The sequence below is a fragment of the Barbus barbus genome, assembly GCF_936440315.1.
Source record: "Barbus barbus genome assembly, chromosome: 8".
In the NCBI taxonomy this organism is placed as follows: Eukaryota; Metazoa; Chordata; class Actinopteri; order Cypriniformes; family Cyprinidae; genus Barbus; species Barbus barbus.
The window spans coordinates 3736229-3754183 of record NC_136736.1 but is presented as its reverse complement, the minus strand read 5'-3'; the positions used below and the strand labels follow the sequence as shown (position 1 = coordinate 3754183).

Here is a 17955-nt window from a genome sequence, read left to right as displayed (position 1 = left end):
ACTACTTCCAGACAACATTGGGTTTCCCCTGTGACTCGTTAGTTGTGTATTACTGACACCTAATGGGAAACAGATAATATTACAGCTTTATGACTAAAATTCACACTCAGGTCAAGATCAGCCACTTAATTTGACTATTAAATATAATACTTTAAAGACACGAGGAAAAAATGAGATGGAATGTAACAAAGTTAATGTTGATATTTTTACATTGCTAACGCTGAATTTGTCAAACTATTTTATTAAAACTACAGATTGATGGCTGTGAGTCTGGTAGCCGACTGCTTTTCGAAATTGCGGTGCTATAGGAAGACAGAAAACAGTTGTACAAGTCTCAAATATTTTTATTCTCATTTTCATGACATTTCAATGGTTCCCACAGCATATGATGCAGCATGCAGAGAAATGAAGAAAGAAACAAAACGTTAAAGCTAAAAGCGAAATGTTTTCATTCACTTGCATGTTTTCTTTTGTCCAAAACCTCCACAGATGGCTGTCTGACCCCCAGCTAAAGAAATACAAAAGGAGCATTAACAAACATTCTGTACAAAACAATGCAACCAAACCATGAACGGAAAAGGATAAAGAAATAAAACTCGCTGGGAGTGACGGACACCAATCCAGAATAACACACATTTTATTTTTTTAATTTTCATGGATAAATGTAGTGAAGAAACTCGCTTTAAAATCATTTCCATATTTAAACATTTACCAAAAGTTTGGCAACGTCCATATATTTATATGCAACTCATTCAGATTATAATATCTCAATAGTACGATTCATATGTAAACAAGAGAATCAGAAAAAAAATCAGATCTACATGCACAACAGAAAGAAAAATAAAAAGAGAGAACCCCTCCCGTATCATGCAAGCACATCACAAGACCTTCAGGAAAGACATATTTAAGCGTCTGCACCGTGCAGCAGCTGGCGCGAAAAACGCCGTTTACGCGGGAGAATCACATTTAAAGCAAAATAGCGGAGTGACCGAACGCTTCGAGTTTATTCATCTGGTTTAGTCTCTCCTTTTAGAACAATCTCTGAAATGACTTCGGAAAAGAGAAACTGATGATCAGTCAGTCAGATCTGGTTTTGCATGCTTCGACGATTCCTCTCTGGTAACATGCTGCGAACCAACCCGATTAAATCTTAGAAAAAACCCCGAACCCACAAAACACACAATCTGTCCTTCAGTCCCTAATATACAAATATGAGCTACTAAGGTCTTTACAATGCTGCCTGCAGTCAAGTTGGAAAAAATGAACCTTATATTTCCACAAACAAATATTAAAACCAGGTGTTATTGTGGATTCAGTTTGCCACAATATGCACTGTATCCTACAACGTCCAGAGGTAAATCAAAATTACTCCTTTGCAGTGTTAAAATGGTAATAAATCCAGAATACACACACAAAAAGTCCAGAAATTTTACTGATGGCACTGTTCCATCCTACAGTAACGTGTGGTGTGATCTGATCGTCCCTCCCCACCCGACCCCTGCCATAAAACACCAGTCTTAAAAGTAAACCATAGGTATATATGTGCACAACTTCAAATATATTTGATTTTATCCTAGTCTACTGTATATCAGAAAGCAAGACGGTAGATGAACTCCCTGACAATATTAACAGCACACTTCACATACACGCACACATTCTCGGTAGAAAATTCGAATTGGATTTGCATCTTGCGAGAGATCTGGAGCAGATATTTGCTCGAAAGAGGTGGAAAAATACAATAAGCGTGATGATAATAAACTTGATGACTTTTTTAATCTTCCCATGACATGAAGAACATCAGATAGCGGTTTCAATATTCAGCTATTGTTAAATCCCACCTATATATTTCGATTGGCACTTCATGCTTGAAGCGTGTTGCACTGAAATCAAGTCATATATATCGCTCACATTCACATATTCCCTGTAGACATATATCATCTTTAAAAAAAGACAGGACCAAAATAAATACAAAAAAATCCCCCCTTCAAAAAGAAAAATGAAGAACGTACATACATGCATACACACATGCATACATACACACACACCCTCCTCTCTTCATTCTCCATCACACTGAATCACTTGGTAATCGACAGAGAAGTCGTCTCTCCGACTGTCCTTAAATAGCTGAGAACGTGGACAGAAGAATCTCATGCTCTATAACACTTAGGATGGCAGGCGTCACAAGGCTCAGGGAGTACAGACGGGGAACAAAGGCATCATTCAGAGAAATACTTCCATTGAAAGAGAGAAAGAGAGCGGCAGACAGAGAGAGAGAAAGAGAGAGCGTGTTAGCGGAACATCTGCAGCTGATTCTCAGAAATGGAGAAGTGAAAAGAGGGTGTTCAGTGAAGGGCCTGTTCCGTCTCTTCACACGTCCACCACCATCTTTTTGTGAATGTCTAAGCCACCAACCACCTGCGGAAGAGATGGGAAATAATGTCAGTGCATTTCACAAACAGAGGGAAAAAAGTGTTATATTTCAATGACCCACATTTTTTTTACTGTGCAAACTCTTATAGCACAATAATTAAAGCATCACTGCTAAAACATACCAAAAATCTCAATAACTAATCAGCTGTTTGACAAGTAGTCTACCAACACACACTTGAGAGACAACATACCTATAGTGGACAAACTGAGCCAAAAAAAAAAAGAAACCCAAGTTGACAAATAAATTATATTAAAAGTGTAGTTGACTTTTTTTCTAGGCTTGATTGTGTTTATGGGGTGCAGTCTAATATGTGTTAATGCTTCTTAATTTTTATTTTTATTAATACAAAAAAGCATTATTTTTTCACATAATTTACCTTTTATTCTACACCACTCTGTCCCTTCTTTCCTATAAACGTGCTGATGATTTCCTGTTTTTATGAAGCCCCTCCCTCAGAGATACACAATGGGCTCAGATTGGTTAGATGGCCTAGTGTGTTGCGATTCTCTAAACCGTCAGAGCACATCTAAACCTCCTGCCCAATGTCAATAGAAGATTTTCTAGAAAGCAGGATTGTGCTAAATATGCACACTATTACATATTCTTTATACTTTTTCTTAGCCTGTTGTCTTCATTATTTAACATGCATATAATAAATCTCATGAAAAGTTATTACAATGTTTAAATTTTAACAACATAATGCAGTAGAAACACAAGTATATCATTAAAAAGTTATTAACTTGATTTTTCAATTGATTAATAAATAAACTTTAATTTTCAGTTTCGGGCAAAATTATTTTTCACTAGTGAAAATGGTCCTTTAGTTTTATTTTCAGCAAAAGCTGAACATGGCAAATGCAGATGAAACTGTCTGGAGTGTCAAATTTCACTATATCTCAACATTAAAAACCAGACCCAAACTGAAATGACTCACAGAGCAGAACTCCTCGAAAGATATCCTCCCATCCCCGTCCTTGTCTGCGTTGATGATGGTTTTGTCGACGATCTGCTGCAGCTGGGTGTCCTTCAGGTTATTCCCTACCATCATCTTCAGCACCTGGAAGAGTTCACCGTTGGATATGTAGCCATCCTTATCCATGTCATAAATCCTAAACGCAACTGCAGAAACAAACAGAGTAAAAACCATGCCAGAAAAAGTAATAAAATGCTTTACCCCAGTGCACTACAGACAAGTTTTATGAGGGTTTTTTTTGTTGTTTATCTTGGTTTGGATCAGCACTGGATGACCATAGGTGTATTAAACACTTAACTAGAGGAAAGTGTTGGGGAAATTCAAGATGAAAGAGACTCACAGCGGAGCTTCTGCTCCTTGTCGCCCTTGACACTGAACTGGGAGACGCCTTCAATGAACTCTGCAAGAAAAAGGACAGAAAATGGGAGGGTGAGAAAATTGTCTTGTATTAAACGCATCACCCAACGCCATCACCTCACAGAAACGACACAATACACAAATTTCAAACCATTTGTTACCTCAACCTGGCAACCTACAACTCTGGATGGAAAAATTTAATGTCTTGTCTCGAAGCCATGTAAACAACGCCCACGCCTTTTGCAAAGTGTGTCACACTAATTTTAATATCGGACACGGTGGGAAAAATGACACATCTCAGCATATTAAAATCACAGAGGCAAATTCATGCAGCCGAGGTACAGAAGGGCAACACATACATAAACACACAATGTTATGTACAATGTTACAATGTAATGTAATTTGTTCCACAGTGTTTCGGTTTAATTAAAAAAAAAAAAAAAAAAAAAATATATATAAATAGCAGTTATAATAATAATAATAATAATAATAATAATAATAATAATAAGTAAACATGAGTAAGTCATGTTATTATTCGTTTTATTTTTTACTAATAATTACTTATGTATGTATCTGTACACCCCCCAAGACCCCCCCACCCACCCGAGGGTCTCCCGGATTTTGGTACCCCAATGTTAACAGGTATGATCATAATTCAGCATGCGAATAAATGCATGCAGAAAAAGAAGAATTGGAATTCAGTATACTTTGTGATGAAATCAACACCATGACGATTACAAAAAACCCATGAGCTACGCATTCTACACATCAACCGGAATAAACAGAAATAAACCTTTAAAGTCCACTTCTCCATTTCCGTCTGTGTCAAATATTTCGATGACTCGCTGCACCAGCGGATTCTGCTGCAACTCGGGTAGAGACATAAACTCCTCCACGCTGAGAGAACCAGAGTTATCCAGGTCGAGTTTCTTAAACCGCTTCCCTAGTCTTTTAATCTCATCAGCGTCAACTGAAATAGAGAGAGAGATGAAGAAAAGAGTGAGTACAAGTCATTTCAAAACAAAACACAAACTATGCATCCCTTTCTTATTCTCTTTGAGTTTCCTCAGCTACAACCTTACATTCATCTTCAAAACGTCAATCTAATATGCCTTCAAAGATCGCCCAAGTCTTAAAGCACACACACAGGGATGCAATATTCCACATCCAGGGCTCTCAAACACACGTCTATTCAGCTTTGGCTGCCATCAGAAAGCCAGAACCCATCCCAGAATAGACCTTACCCAGTTTCTCCTGCCTGGCAGTCATGGTCATCCCTCAGAGGGCTGCCGTTCAACTACAGCTCGCTGTTGTGCTGTGTGGACTGCTAAATGGCCTAATCTCATTCACACAGCAACGTGGTACACACCTCCAGTAATCGGCTGCCAGGCTGTTTGCACTGTGCAGTTAATCGAATTAAAAATCCAAATCACAATATGGCCGAGAGCAGCGATTCTCAACCTTTGTAACTCTTCAGTCCCTCGATGTCAGAGGTAACAAAGAACTCACTTTGCTCAACTAACAGAGAGTTTTTAAAGGAAATAACTATTAAAATGCTGATATGAATACTGAGGTCAAGTGTACCATTTAAAGGGGTAGTTCACCCAAAAATGAAAATTCTGTCATTACTTACAAGTCGTTCCAAACCCACAAGACCTTTGTTCATCTTCGGAACACAAATTAAGATACTTTCGATGAAATCCAAGAGCTTTCTGAACCTACTTAGACAGCAACACAACTAACAGTTATGTTGCTGTCTATGCAGAGTGACAATTTTAATTTTGGGGTTGAATTTTCATTTTGAACTAACCCATTAAGCCCACTAAAATCTTTTTTCATACATTTTTAATTTTTATTTATATAGTTTCATGGAAAAACTTGGATAAAATTAAAGAATAATTTGAATTTTTCACTAATTTAATTAATGACTAATTAAAGATTTCTCATTTGAATTGTATATGCTTTTCAAAATTAATTATTTTTTTAGAAAATATTAAATGTGTGAAACATCTGGCATGCTAAATTTTAAGTGAGTACTATTGAGTTAATATAATTTCATTTTAATTTATATTTACATAAACAAGCAGATAAAATAGAACATTTAAATAATTTTAAATAATTAATAATAGTAACAAATTAATAAATAATTAATATAATATTAACAATTTAAAGTTAAATAAATGTCCCTGATACAACAGATAAATGAGGTATTGCATACTCAGAAATTCAGAAAAAAAGCCTTATATAGAGGATGAAAGTGAATATCTGGGCCTCAGGATGACAATTTAAGTTCTTTAAAATATTCAAGTACGATTTAAGTACAATAACACAATACTCAAGTTGACTTGGTTCCAAAAAAAAGTTTGAATGAAAAGCAAGCAGATGAAAAATGAGCTCTGCCTTACTGCTGCTGTACATCCAATTATTTTCTGAGATAAAGCAAATGATGTAACCACTTATTCTTCATATCTATTAATATGCCATGGATTAACCCTGATACAGCTAGTGCCAATGTGTGTCATTAAACTAGGTGACTTTATTACACCATCACACATCTGTCATTCACCGAAACATCAGGACAAAGCATGCCATTGTCACAGTCCACATGCTGACAGTGTTATTTACATAAAAGTGCCTTCAAGGCAACAGAAGAATAAAAACAAGAGCTAAAATGTTCATGCTATTTACTATGACCCATTCGGCATCAGCAGGGGCAGTTGCATCACTGAGCCACAGTATTCAAACAATGTTGAGATGGAAGAGACAGAGGGGAATATTTATAGCCGTCAGGCTGATCCTCGATGGTCTCTCACACTCACCCGCTGTAATGGATGATAAGGGCCTCTCAGAAAAGCCCCCTAGCAACAAGGATGGCCAACTTAGCAGGAAGAGCAGCGGTGTACATGCTCATTAGTGCATGATGGTTTAGAAAAATGTGTCAACTCCTGCAACATCATTTATACCGCTGTTTTGTCGTAATAACTGTTTCACTTTTAAAATAGACAGTACATTCTGCTCTTTCTAGATGTTTTTAAACATAAGAGCATGTCTTATGTAAATGCCCTTTAAACAATATGTCTGCTTGGGATCAGGTGAATTCAAAACCAGCTTAAAAGGAATATTCTGTGCAAGTTAAGCTCAAATGACAGCATGTGGTGTAATGTTGCTTAGCCCCAAAGACAATGCACTCATATAACTTATAAATTGGAGAAAGTGCAATGTGCAATAAGGCAGAATAGTCATGCCTTCTCAATAAAAGAGCCAACTGCTAAATGATAAAATCATTGCATAACACAGCTGCCTTTAGAAGCTCCAGCTGCTATAGAAACAGTTGTGTTTCTAGACACAAACACACTGGCAAGTATAGCCTGAAAAATAAGCCTTTTAACGTTATTCTATCAATAGTAAAGCCACAATAGTAAAATAAACAATGTATTAGCATGCACACCATTTTCAAACATTTAAACCAGGCAGGGTTAACCTTACAGTAGCACTCAACACTTCATCACTTCAATTAAGATTACAATCATCTCTATTGAAAAAATGCTTGTTTTTCATGAAATATCTATCACTAATTTGTTTTGGTGCGAGCGCTGTCATGATGTGCTAGCTTAAATTACATTAAACACACACAATATTTGATGTACACAGACCGATTGTGTTAAATTTAGCTATGTTTTATTTCGGTGACATCAGTCACTCGTCTCGCTGTGCTGTTTTGTTGCATTTCTGAAAGTCTGTCGCACACCGGACGAGGAGCGCTGCCTCGCACCGCGTCTACAGCAATTCACGTATCGCACACCGGACGCGTTGCATTCGGTTCAAGACGGCAGTATAAAACCTTAATCTATCCTCCACACAGTTAAAAGTTCACTTCAAGAATGAGTAAGTGGTGTATATGACTTTGAAGTTCAGTGATTGATAAACGGAGCAAACGGAATGAGAAAGTGCAATCTATAGGTGTTCCTCCTCCTTGAAGCACGGGCATTATTAGTGCCACAGGCAAATGTTAAGACAAATGAAAGACAAAATGCACAGTACACAATCTCCCAGCCAAGCATGAAGTCATTATATACATTACAAAATTATTTGGGACAAATATAATGTCATTTAATGGGAAATCTATGCGAGTGGCGCAGCAGGATTTTGAACAGCGCCCGGAGTCGCAGCTGGGCAGTCGCCGGTGTCCGTACACTCGAACCTTAAGTACATGCAGTTAATTAATATTACTCAGTACTTAAATGTGTAATTACATTTTACATTATGTTATACTTGTTACACTGCAACAAGGACACCTTAACATAAAGTGTAACCAAGAAGTCTATTAAATGTGTATGTGGGGGGGGGGGGGTGAAAATATTCCAATGTAACCCCCTCTGTATCATTAACATTTTCATAAATAACTGTAATTTAATTACACATTTTTTCTCAGTAACTGAAACTGATTACAATTACATTTATTTTGTCATTAAACTATGTAATTCCGCTACATGTAACTAGTTACTCCCCAACACTGGTCCTTACATTCATAAATTCTGCTTTTAAATCTTCCAAATTTTATTTAAAGAATACCAGTTATGAGCCAAAATAATTTTTGTGGTAATTAACATTACACTACAAATGCTACCCAGAATACTGCTTAAATCATACTGGATGACGCCAGAGCCAACAGCCTTGTGGGCATACATGCACTGTTGCGCTATGGGCGTCCAGTGTTAGAATCCCGGCTCAAGGACCTTTCCCGATCCTGCCCCCCTCTCTCTCCAACTTCACTTCTTGGCTCCTCTACACTGGCCTGGATCATAAATAAGTATTTAAAAAAAAAATTATACTGTACAGGATGACCTAAACCTGGTGGCCATCTTATCTCTTGCATTTCACATAAACAGTCTGTGTTTGCCTTTGCCAGATGCATTTCATTTATAAAAATGATTTGGGAGAGTGTCATAAGTGTCCTGTTACCACTGTCTAACTGGAGAGGCCTTATGATGTCCTTGTGGTTGCTAAGCACCCATCTGACCAACAGGTGGCTCAGTTTCACAGCAGCACACTTGTTATTGCTGTTACAGTCCTGCAAAATTAATTACTGTTGCCTCCTCATTCTGCAGCAAGACCTCCTGGGAATGATGCAATTAATCTTCCACCTTGATCTATAACCTCCTACTGCTTTCATCTTTACAGGGTTGAATGAGGAAGAACCGATTACTGGATTTGTTAGGTTTGTGGCAAGCTGGTGGCAGATCTTAGCTTTTCCTTTGCTGTGCACTACTTAATCCAGTGGTCTTCCCTCTGTGTGCCAGTGAAATTGCCATAGCAACATTAAGGGAACCCTGAGAACTCTGGGTAATGCAGTTCTACACAGCTGATCTTATGTGGCTCAATGTGAGAGACTATACCATTCACTTACACTGAAATTGGATTTTTTTACTCTGAATCAGATTTCACTCAAATTGCCAGAAAATTTTACTTTTTTTTTTTTACTGTGTATTAGGTGCAAAAAGCTTAATAAATTAAATATGAATTTGTATCAAAGAAGAGAAATATCTGCACATCAGAACATTTTATACATTCAAAAAGCAATGTCTATTTGTGGAAAGGATATGTAGTAACGGTTACATCAGAACACATTTCTTAAAGGGACACATTTCACACAACAACGACAATTCTGTTATCATGTCTTCTCCCTCATGTCATTCCTAACCGTTACTGACTTAACCATTTCTTGTCCATATGACTTTATCCTGTGGAATATAAAAGAAGATATTTTGAACCCCGTTAACATTCATAGTTTGGACAAAAAAACATATTTTAGTTTGGAACAACATGATGTTGTGTAAATGATTGCATAATATTCATTTATGTGTGAACTGTGCCTTTAAATAAATGGAAAGTGTTGGTTATAGATTTTTCAGCAAAGCGCAGGTCAGCCCTATTATATTGAAAAAGGGGTGTCAAAAGTCCAAAAGTGCCTCTAATGTGTTTGTCACTGCTTTCAATGTCTAAAGTAGAGCAGAGAAATACATAAAAAAGAAACCAAAATGGACCATCACCTCGTGTTCTTCTACTCACTCCCACCAACTCTAAAAATAAACAGGCTCTTCCTGCAGCCCCAAGACTGACCTTTACCAGCTGGAGGCATTTATAGCCCTCATTTCCACAGACCGCCACCCTGTCTAGTCTGGTTACACTAGCGCTGGCCCTGCTCCAGACCCGGAGAGCCCCACTGATCCAGGGGATGCCCTCTGTCTCACGTCTTGATCTACAGCGGATCCCAGAGCAGCAGGAACAGGTGTTTAAAGGACCGGATTAGACTACACTGACTGCTTACTCTGATCACCCACCACAAGCTGCATGTAAGCGACTAACCACAGGTCATCTGTGTTTATATGACATGAATGTGCAAAATTTCAAACTTAAGTTTAAATGACTAAAATTAAAATGACTAAAACTGAAATAAAATTAATAAAACAAAAACAATATGCATCATATGAGCTGTACAGACTTTCAACACACTCTACAAACAGCGTCTTTGCCTATATAATCCATAGATCAATAATTACATAATCACTGTTTTCTATATTGTTGATGTTGAATAAGTGGTGTTTAAGACACCGTTCTAGACCCAGTGCTCAGACAAAAATAATCTAGCTCAGAATTAGGCTTAACCTACATAAACTGTGACTAGATTTAACTTATTTACACAAATACCAAAAGGTATTTAAAGTAAAAAACAAAACTAGGTGTCACAAAAAAATTAAATGTACTAAAATGTAAAACAAAAAAAACAAAAAACATTAACAGTAATAAAATACTTATACATTTTAATTTAGTTCAAATACTAAAATTACTGCAACTAAAAGTGAAAAAAAATCAATTAAACAAATAGACATATCTAAAAACAAAAACTAAAATATTACTACATTACTAAATGACTAAAATAAAAATATACTTAAACCTTTGCTAAAATTCAAATATAAACAGATAATATGAAAACAAAAACTAATTCATATTATTAATAAATACAATGATACTAAATAGGTCTATTTATATTTAATTTATTCTTGTTTCTTCCTCCCTCTCTCACTATATATTTGTGTTGTGAAAAAAAAAGTAATAATTAACTGCAAATTTTTTAATTTTTCAACTAAAACTGCAATTATGATTAATCGCATCTAACATTAAAATTTTTAATCATAGCTATATTTTTACATTGAATGTTTAAACAACATAAGAAATTGGAAAATGTACTTGTTTAATGGCATCTTTTTACTAAGTGCTATGAATAAAGGCAATTACTGTACCTTCAATACCAATATACTGATGCCTCTGTTACATGGATTTTTTTTAATCAATTTCTGGGGATAAAATATAGCCAACATAACTTTGCTCCATCGTATACAACATTTAATTGTATACTTTTAACTTAAGTTAACTTAAAACAATCTTCACTTAAACCCATTATAATAAATGTCATATTTAGCTGTGGCTTTTATATAGTGTGTTGTATATAGTGTACATAGTAATACAGTGAAGTGTTGCTCTGTCAGTATAAGCTCTCTTTGTTTAAATGAGAGCTGTCTTTTATCGCCTCAATGTTAATTTTGCACATTCACTGTCACAATAAATAAGTACAATTACTAGTTAAAACATTTGGTATCAGTTTTTTAATGTGAGGGGATTGATCTTCTCGATACAACGTCAGTTTCATAAGTATTCACACTTATTTCTGCATTTCTTAATCACTGAAGTTGATTTAGTTTGACTCGCTTATGCTTCAGTACCTCTAGTGAAATTAAGAAAGCAAAAAACACAATCTGAGGTACGAATGAGCAACAGCCCAAAATACTTACAGTGTGAGCACATCTCCAAGGGATAACTCGCTTCATTTCCCTGTAGAGAGAGAACAAGAGTCTGAATCAGCATGACAATGAGCATAAAGTGTTACTGATCAAACCTAGATTTCTGTGAAGCCTGACAGACATAGCAACAATTTCCAAAGGGGGGTGATTGGGTGATTTTCACTTCTAACTAAATAATCAATGACTCGGCCTCATCAAATACCTCAAACAAGCATTCTATCTGTTATAAGCTATGGTTTATGTAGAAGTCGATTTAGTAAATCTTTGTATGTTCTCTCTTCATGACACACAGCGGTCACCAGAGTCACAAGGCAAAAGGGTCATCAGTCACAACTACGGCTCTTAATGTGTCTTAGTTAATTAGCTAATCAGATTTGAGGAGTAAGTTTACAGTGCTGTGGAAGAGGCCATCAGTCTCAGAGAACAGACGCCGAATAAACCTGGATTTTATTGTGTGTAATATTGTAGATGTAAAAAGTGAAAGCACATAGACACAACAGTCAATGATCATATCAGCAATCATACTGAAAGGGAAACGGCAACATCCTTAATTGATGACTCGACTGACTTAACTCACCAAAATCTAGAGCGAAGTGTGGTTACTGGCTGATTGTATATACACTACTGACTGAAGTTTGAGGTTAAGATGTTTTAGTGTTTTTGAAAGTCTCTTCTGCTCACCAAGGCTGCATTCATTTGATACAGTAAAAACAGGAATATTGTGAAATATTACGACAATTTCTAATAACGTTTTCTTTTTGAGTATATTTTAAAATGTAATTACTGTGATCAAAGCTGAATTTCCAGCATCATTACTCCAGTCTTCAATGTCACATGATCCTTCAGAAATCATTTATATATGCTGATTTGATGATCAAGACACATTTCTTATATTATCAATATTGAAAACAGTTCTGCTTCTTAGGACAAATAATTTCACATTACTGCAGATTTTTCATTACTACACAAACAAATGTATTGATCACAATATAAATGGAAAATAATTTCTAGCAAAATCTAAACTGCAAAATCTCTAGCGACTGACACGTAATAGAGTCAAACCACCCAGGCATTCCTGTGTTATACATTAGAGTGGAAATACACACCGCAATAAACTAGGAAAGAAATCAGGCCACCCCATCACCATCCACTTTCAGCACACTGGGACACGCAGAAATAGCAGGAGATAGAGAGGGAAGAGAATATGCCACGATAGAGAGAAGAAAAGTAGAGAAAGGAAAGACAATGAGAGACACTGTAACAGAGACATCAGCGCTAAAAACATTCTCTCTATTAACAATGCAATTCTGCCCTCAATCTTATGCTGAAAGATTGAGATTATTCTAATATACACATACACTGTTGTTTACAATTTTGGGGGCAGTAATTTTTTGTTAAAGAAGTTAATACTCGTTCAGTAAGAATGCATTAAATTGATCACAAGTGACAGTAGACATTTATGGTAGAAAAGGTTAAATGCTGTTCTTTTTAACTTTCTATTCATCAAAGAATCCTAAAAATGTGTCATGATTTTCACAAAAATATTAAGCAACATAACCGTTTACAGCTCCTTGCATATTAGAAGGATCGTGTGACATTTAAGACTGGAGTAATGATGCTGAAAATACACAGGAATAAATTACATTAAAGTAAAATAAATTAGTTTTAAACTATACAAATATTTTTACTGTATTTTTTGATCAAATAAATACAGCCTTGGTTAACATAAAAGATTTAATGCAAAAAGAGCATCTTGGACAATATGATTAACATCTTATTTTGGGCTTTCGTGGTGGAAAGAAAATAATACAGCTTAAGTTTTCATTTTTAAGTGAACTGGATAAGACCAGCAGAGGGCAAGATTTCAGAAGAAAAAAAAAAAGTCGGTAGGTGTGACATCCCAGACAAAAATCAAGTTGTTTCTAGTCAGCAAGAGGGGTGATGCCTTCATCGAGCTGTGTGCTGAAGGCCTGTTATGACTTGCTGAAAGAACCCAAAGCTGCCACAACCTAATGTAGATAGCAGGAAAGATAAACTGGGACATCACTGAGCCTAGACGTTTCTAGAGCAACTTCCAGAATATCTACAGCTCTCTATTAGATGTTTATCACATAGTTTTCATAGCTTACAAAGTGGAGTTCCTGTGTGGCCATTTCATGACGATAAAATAAAAGGAGACGTTTTCTAGTGTTCTTCTAAGATAAAAATTCAAGCAGACTTCCATGCTGTGTGTACATAAGTGTGTGTGGAAGTAGATTAAACTCGTGCGACACAGGTCACTTGAGTCACTGCATGGTCGAACGCTGTTCACCGACTTCTCTAATTTACTGTATTAAACATAGCGGTTCAGTATGTCCCTCTAAAATTAGTCCGAACGCTCAGTGCACTACAAACAGACAGCGTTTTGCCACAGCTAGTAGGTTAGCGAAGGTTGAGTGCCATGTGCTATTTTGACTTTAGTGGTAGAGAGACAGCAAATTAACTTAAAGTGGATTGAGGGTTTAGGATTACTTCATCTAGTTATACGGTCTCTAGCATGAGTAAAGTCGACAGGCAAGGAAAGACGGCTCAAAGCAAAGCAAGAGGTGGAGGAAACAGTCATCCAAATTTAGCAATGTTCGATTGGGCTACTTTCTACACTTTATGACATAACTACACTCCCAATCACGTCCAATCAGGAAGTTTCTTCAGTAGAAACGTCTATTAGAAAGACATCAGGATCATCTGAGGCAAGGGAAAGGTCAAGCGCAGAGTGTCAGCATATCAGGCCTGTATCTATAAACATTTAGTTAACAGATGTTCACTTGCATAATTTAGCAGACTTTTTTTTTTTTTTTTTTTTAATTGAGCATGACAAAAGTCAGCATGAAATGAGAATCTATTTACTAAATGCATGCTATAGATTTTACCGTGAATAATTGATCCGTACATACTTTTTATTTGTTAAAATAGTTTTGATCTCATCATTTTTTAATCAAAATGTCATTACTGGATCTTCTGGTCAAAATGGCAGAAAACAGGAATTCAATGGACCGGTTTAACAGATTCTGATGATGTGCTTCCAGAGGTATTAACACTGTAAATCTAGCAGATATTTACATTTGAATTAAAAAATATATATAATGTACATTCCTAACACTATCCTTTGTTTTATTCCCTTTGCATTCAATTAGAGAAAACTAGTCAATTCTGCTGCGTGAGTGTTTCTAATACAACAGCTGAGGGAGTGACTGCAATTTTGACATCTTTCACTCTTCTGACCAATACTCAATATATTTTTTTTCATCTTGTGGAAAGTCAAATAACAGTTTTATGTACAGAGCTCCACATAACCATGCTCAAATCTATTCAGCTAATTTTCCACCCAAATCAGTGCTGGATATGAGAAAAACACCCTCTGATTTTGTCTGACCCTGATTCTAAGGCACTACAGTGGGTCGTTTAAGCCAAGAAAATAAAATGCATTCTAGACATGGTGTTGGTAGACTATTCTAAATCTGGGTCTGTGAAGCTAGCCCTTGGAGCATGTAATGCTATGCTATGTATCCCAAGTATGCATACTTTTCTATCCTTTGAAGTGCATTGAGTGTCTTCTTATAGGGTCATTTGAATTGATACATATGCAGGCCGATATTCTCTCATTGGCTGAGCTGATTAAACAAAGCGTTCATTCCAACTAGGGTCAGTTCCAAAATTTTATATTGTGTATCTCTTGTTTGCTATCATTAATTATACATATATTCTGCATTGTATCAGCCACACTACTGATGATATCAATTCAGTGTAAACTGAGGTTAAATTGAATGCCTATAACAGACAAACAACAGGCTCACACCTTCTGACCAATGAATTACGTTATTTGACCAGGATTTTATAAGAAATCATTTTTATGGAGACCCAAAAATGGGTTGCAGTTCTGTTCTAATAAGGCCACAGACAGCAGTGAAAAAAATGCAAATAAAATCAAATTAAACCACATAATCATTGATAGCTACACTGTAAAAGAAAATCCGTAAAATTTACGGTAAAAAACTGGCAGCTGTAGTTGCCGGAATTCTACCGTAAAAAATACGGTAACGACATTTTAGGTTTTAACTTAAATTTACAGTTAAATACCAGAATTTCATTAACTGATTAAATACACTGATAACCACCAAATGCAGGTGGTGATGAGAAAGTCACGATGAACCAAAGCCCATCACAAACAGCTTTTAAATAGTAACATATAGAAGGTGCAGAGTGTCATTCACACAAACACTAAACACCATCATGATGACTCATTAAACTGAAATATGCAATAATCATTAACTTAACAACATTAGATGCAACATACAACCCTAATAAACATAACTGATAAGAAAAAACTAAGAAACATAGTTATTTAAAAGAAAAAAACAAATTTCAAACAAGTTGAAATGCAACGCAGGGAATTCTGGGAAAGTCAGTTTAAGGTTTTTCTGTAAATTTTACAGGAACTTACCGTTAACCATTTAACAAGTTTTTACTGTAGCATTTTCACAGTTTTTACTGTTAAAATCATGGGTATTGTTTACAGTGTAGGATAGCAAAACAAATATCTACTTCCCATCTCTTTTTTTTTTTAAATCTCATACGGCATGCATCCATTCAAACTCTATTTTGACACAAATTCATTGGTTATGCGGCTAATACTACTATGACTTTAAATATCTTAAGGATAGTTACAGGTTTTCATAACTTTGGATTGCTCATTTCTTCAGCTTAGCGTATGATTTAAGATATGGCATTTTGAAACACGACTTCCTCTCATGTCACTGAACATTGAACTGCCATAACATATACAAGACTAAATATTACAATAAGGCTTCTTCAACAATATTTTTAGATTTAAACCCCTAAATGCTATTTGTTTGGGCAGTGACACCTAATAAAAACCCACTCTCAGATAATGATGTGAAAATCTGGCAAATTACGGTCACGTCATTGCCAACAAATTACATTTTGAAGAAACACGGTCTCTAAAATCTAAAATGCGTGGCATGGTGGTAATGACAGCAGTGTTTGGCACAGCAATAATTGATGTGTGAACGTGTTTTTTATGCTTTTATGAAAACGTGCAAGGCAAAATACCTCAATTTTCACGCTTCTTATTAATTTATCATACAGAGGAAGTTGAAAAAAACTTTTAATAGCAAATTTAAAACTTTAGTAATTCATTTCGAAATGACTGTTTCATGAGAAACCATACATTTAAAATGGGAAAACGATCTTATAGTTAATGCCCAAGCAAAGTCAGGCTTTTCTGGAGAATCAACAGATCTATTTTCCACGCAAACCAGCTCTAGATCAGCTTGACAGCCGGATCGATTGAGCAGCAGCTACTAGCGTTAGTTAGCTGCCACACAATGTTTCGCTCTCCCAGCCAAGCCATTACATTTGATCCCTGTTCGCTCAAATACAGCTTTTACACCGGAATCTATAAGACAGCGATGTGTTTATCGTCTGTTTCTCCGCGTACGGAGCCTAGCAGCCCTGAACGTGGGCCACACCGACAGCCATGGCTCTGTTTTATCAACAACGGCTTTGATCACGACACCGCGAGAGCATTTCCAGCCAGAAACGCGCGTTAAACGCCCAATTGATCCGAAGCGCATTGGTATCGGTAGTATCTGCTAACGCTAGTTACCTCGGACATATTTGCAGCGGTTTAGCGAGAGCTGTAAGGGATCCTTACCATTCTGTCGCCGGGCTTGTCTTCGCCTTGTGCAGAGTCTCGCGGAACTGAACGGTCGCTGCTGTCGCTGACGGTTATTTTTCTGCGCGAGGAAGTCGCAGGGATTTTCTTCTTCTCGGGCTTTCAGTCGACGGATTCACTGCAGTGGCTTCGGTAACGTTAGGTTAGGTCCGCAGCGGAGGGGGAAGAGGCAGTGGGTTGAGTTGGTGGTAGAGGGAGGTGCATTAGGAACAGCACATCCGGGTATTTCTGCCTTATTTTCTCTCTCCGTCAATACACCCGCATTTGCATCATTACAAATGATTTTGCGTCTCAGGTCTGAAAGAGAAACCTAGTGTTTGACTTTAATGAAGAGCAGGCGATGGATTATAAAAAAAATGTTATTTCAGTTTGTCCTGAATTACATTGTTTAGACCATAAGAAAAAAATTGGAAAATATATATTTTTTTAATTATATTTTATTCATATAAACTCTAGACATAGAACAAAAATAAAAATAAAATGTTATGAATAGACATCAAAAAGGCAAAAACAATGGGATTTTAAATCACCAATCAATTTTTAGGTTCAACTTTGTTTAAGGAGGATTCTCAACTATGTTATAAAATATATAACAAAATGA

General features: G+C 36.3%; 1 protein-coding gene across 2 annotated transcripts; it reads right to left on the bottom strand.

The window, feature by feature from the left end:
• Positions 1-323: 323 nt before the first annotated feature.
• On the bottom strand, positions 324-17559 carry LOC306873977 (calcineurin subunit B type 1-like). 2 transcript variants are annotated; one of them, XM_079423619.1, is made up of 7 exons: positions 17334-17554; positions 11612-11651; positions 9882-10020; positions 4555-4731; positions 3745-3804; positions 3366-3550; positions 324-2415 (listed from the first exon to the last, which is right to left on the bottom strand). In XM_079423619.1, the coding sequence occupies exons 3-7, from the start codon at positions 9898-9900 to the stop codon at positions 2368-2370; spliced, it is 489 nt and encodes a 162-aa protein (XP_079279745.1). In that variant the 5' UTR covers positions 9901-10020; positions 11612-11651; positions 17334-17554; the 3' UTR covers positions 324-2367. The 2 variants fall into 2 exon arrangements, with proteins under 2 accessions (XP_079279745.1, XP_079279744.1); XM_079423618.1 differs by lacking the exon at positions 9882-10020 and having other exon boundaries at positions 17334-17559.
• Positions 17560-17955: the final 396 nt, after the last annotated feature.

Excerpts from the sequence above, each read along its gene's own strand:
- LOC306873977 (XM_079423618.1), bottom strand. Across the intron at positions 3,805-4,554 it reads TGGAGAAGTGGACTTTAAAG|AGTTCATTGAAGGCGTCTCC; the intron begins GTTTATTTCTGT and ends TTTTTCTTGCAG. Across the intron at positions 2,416-3,365 it reads CTTTCGAGGAGTTCTGCTCT|GTGGTTGGTGGCTTAGACAT; the intron begins GTGAGTCATTTC and ends TCTCTTCCGCAG.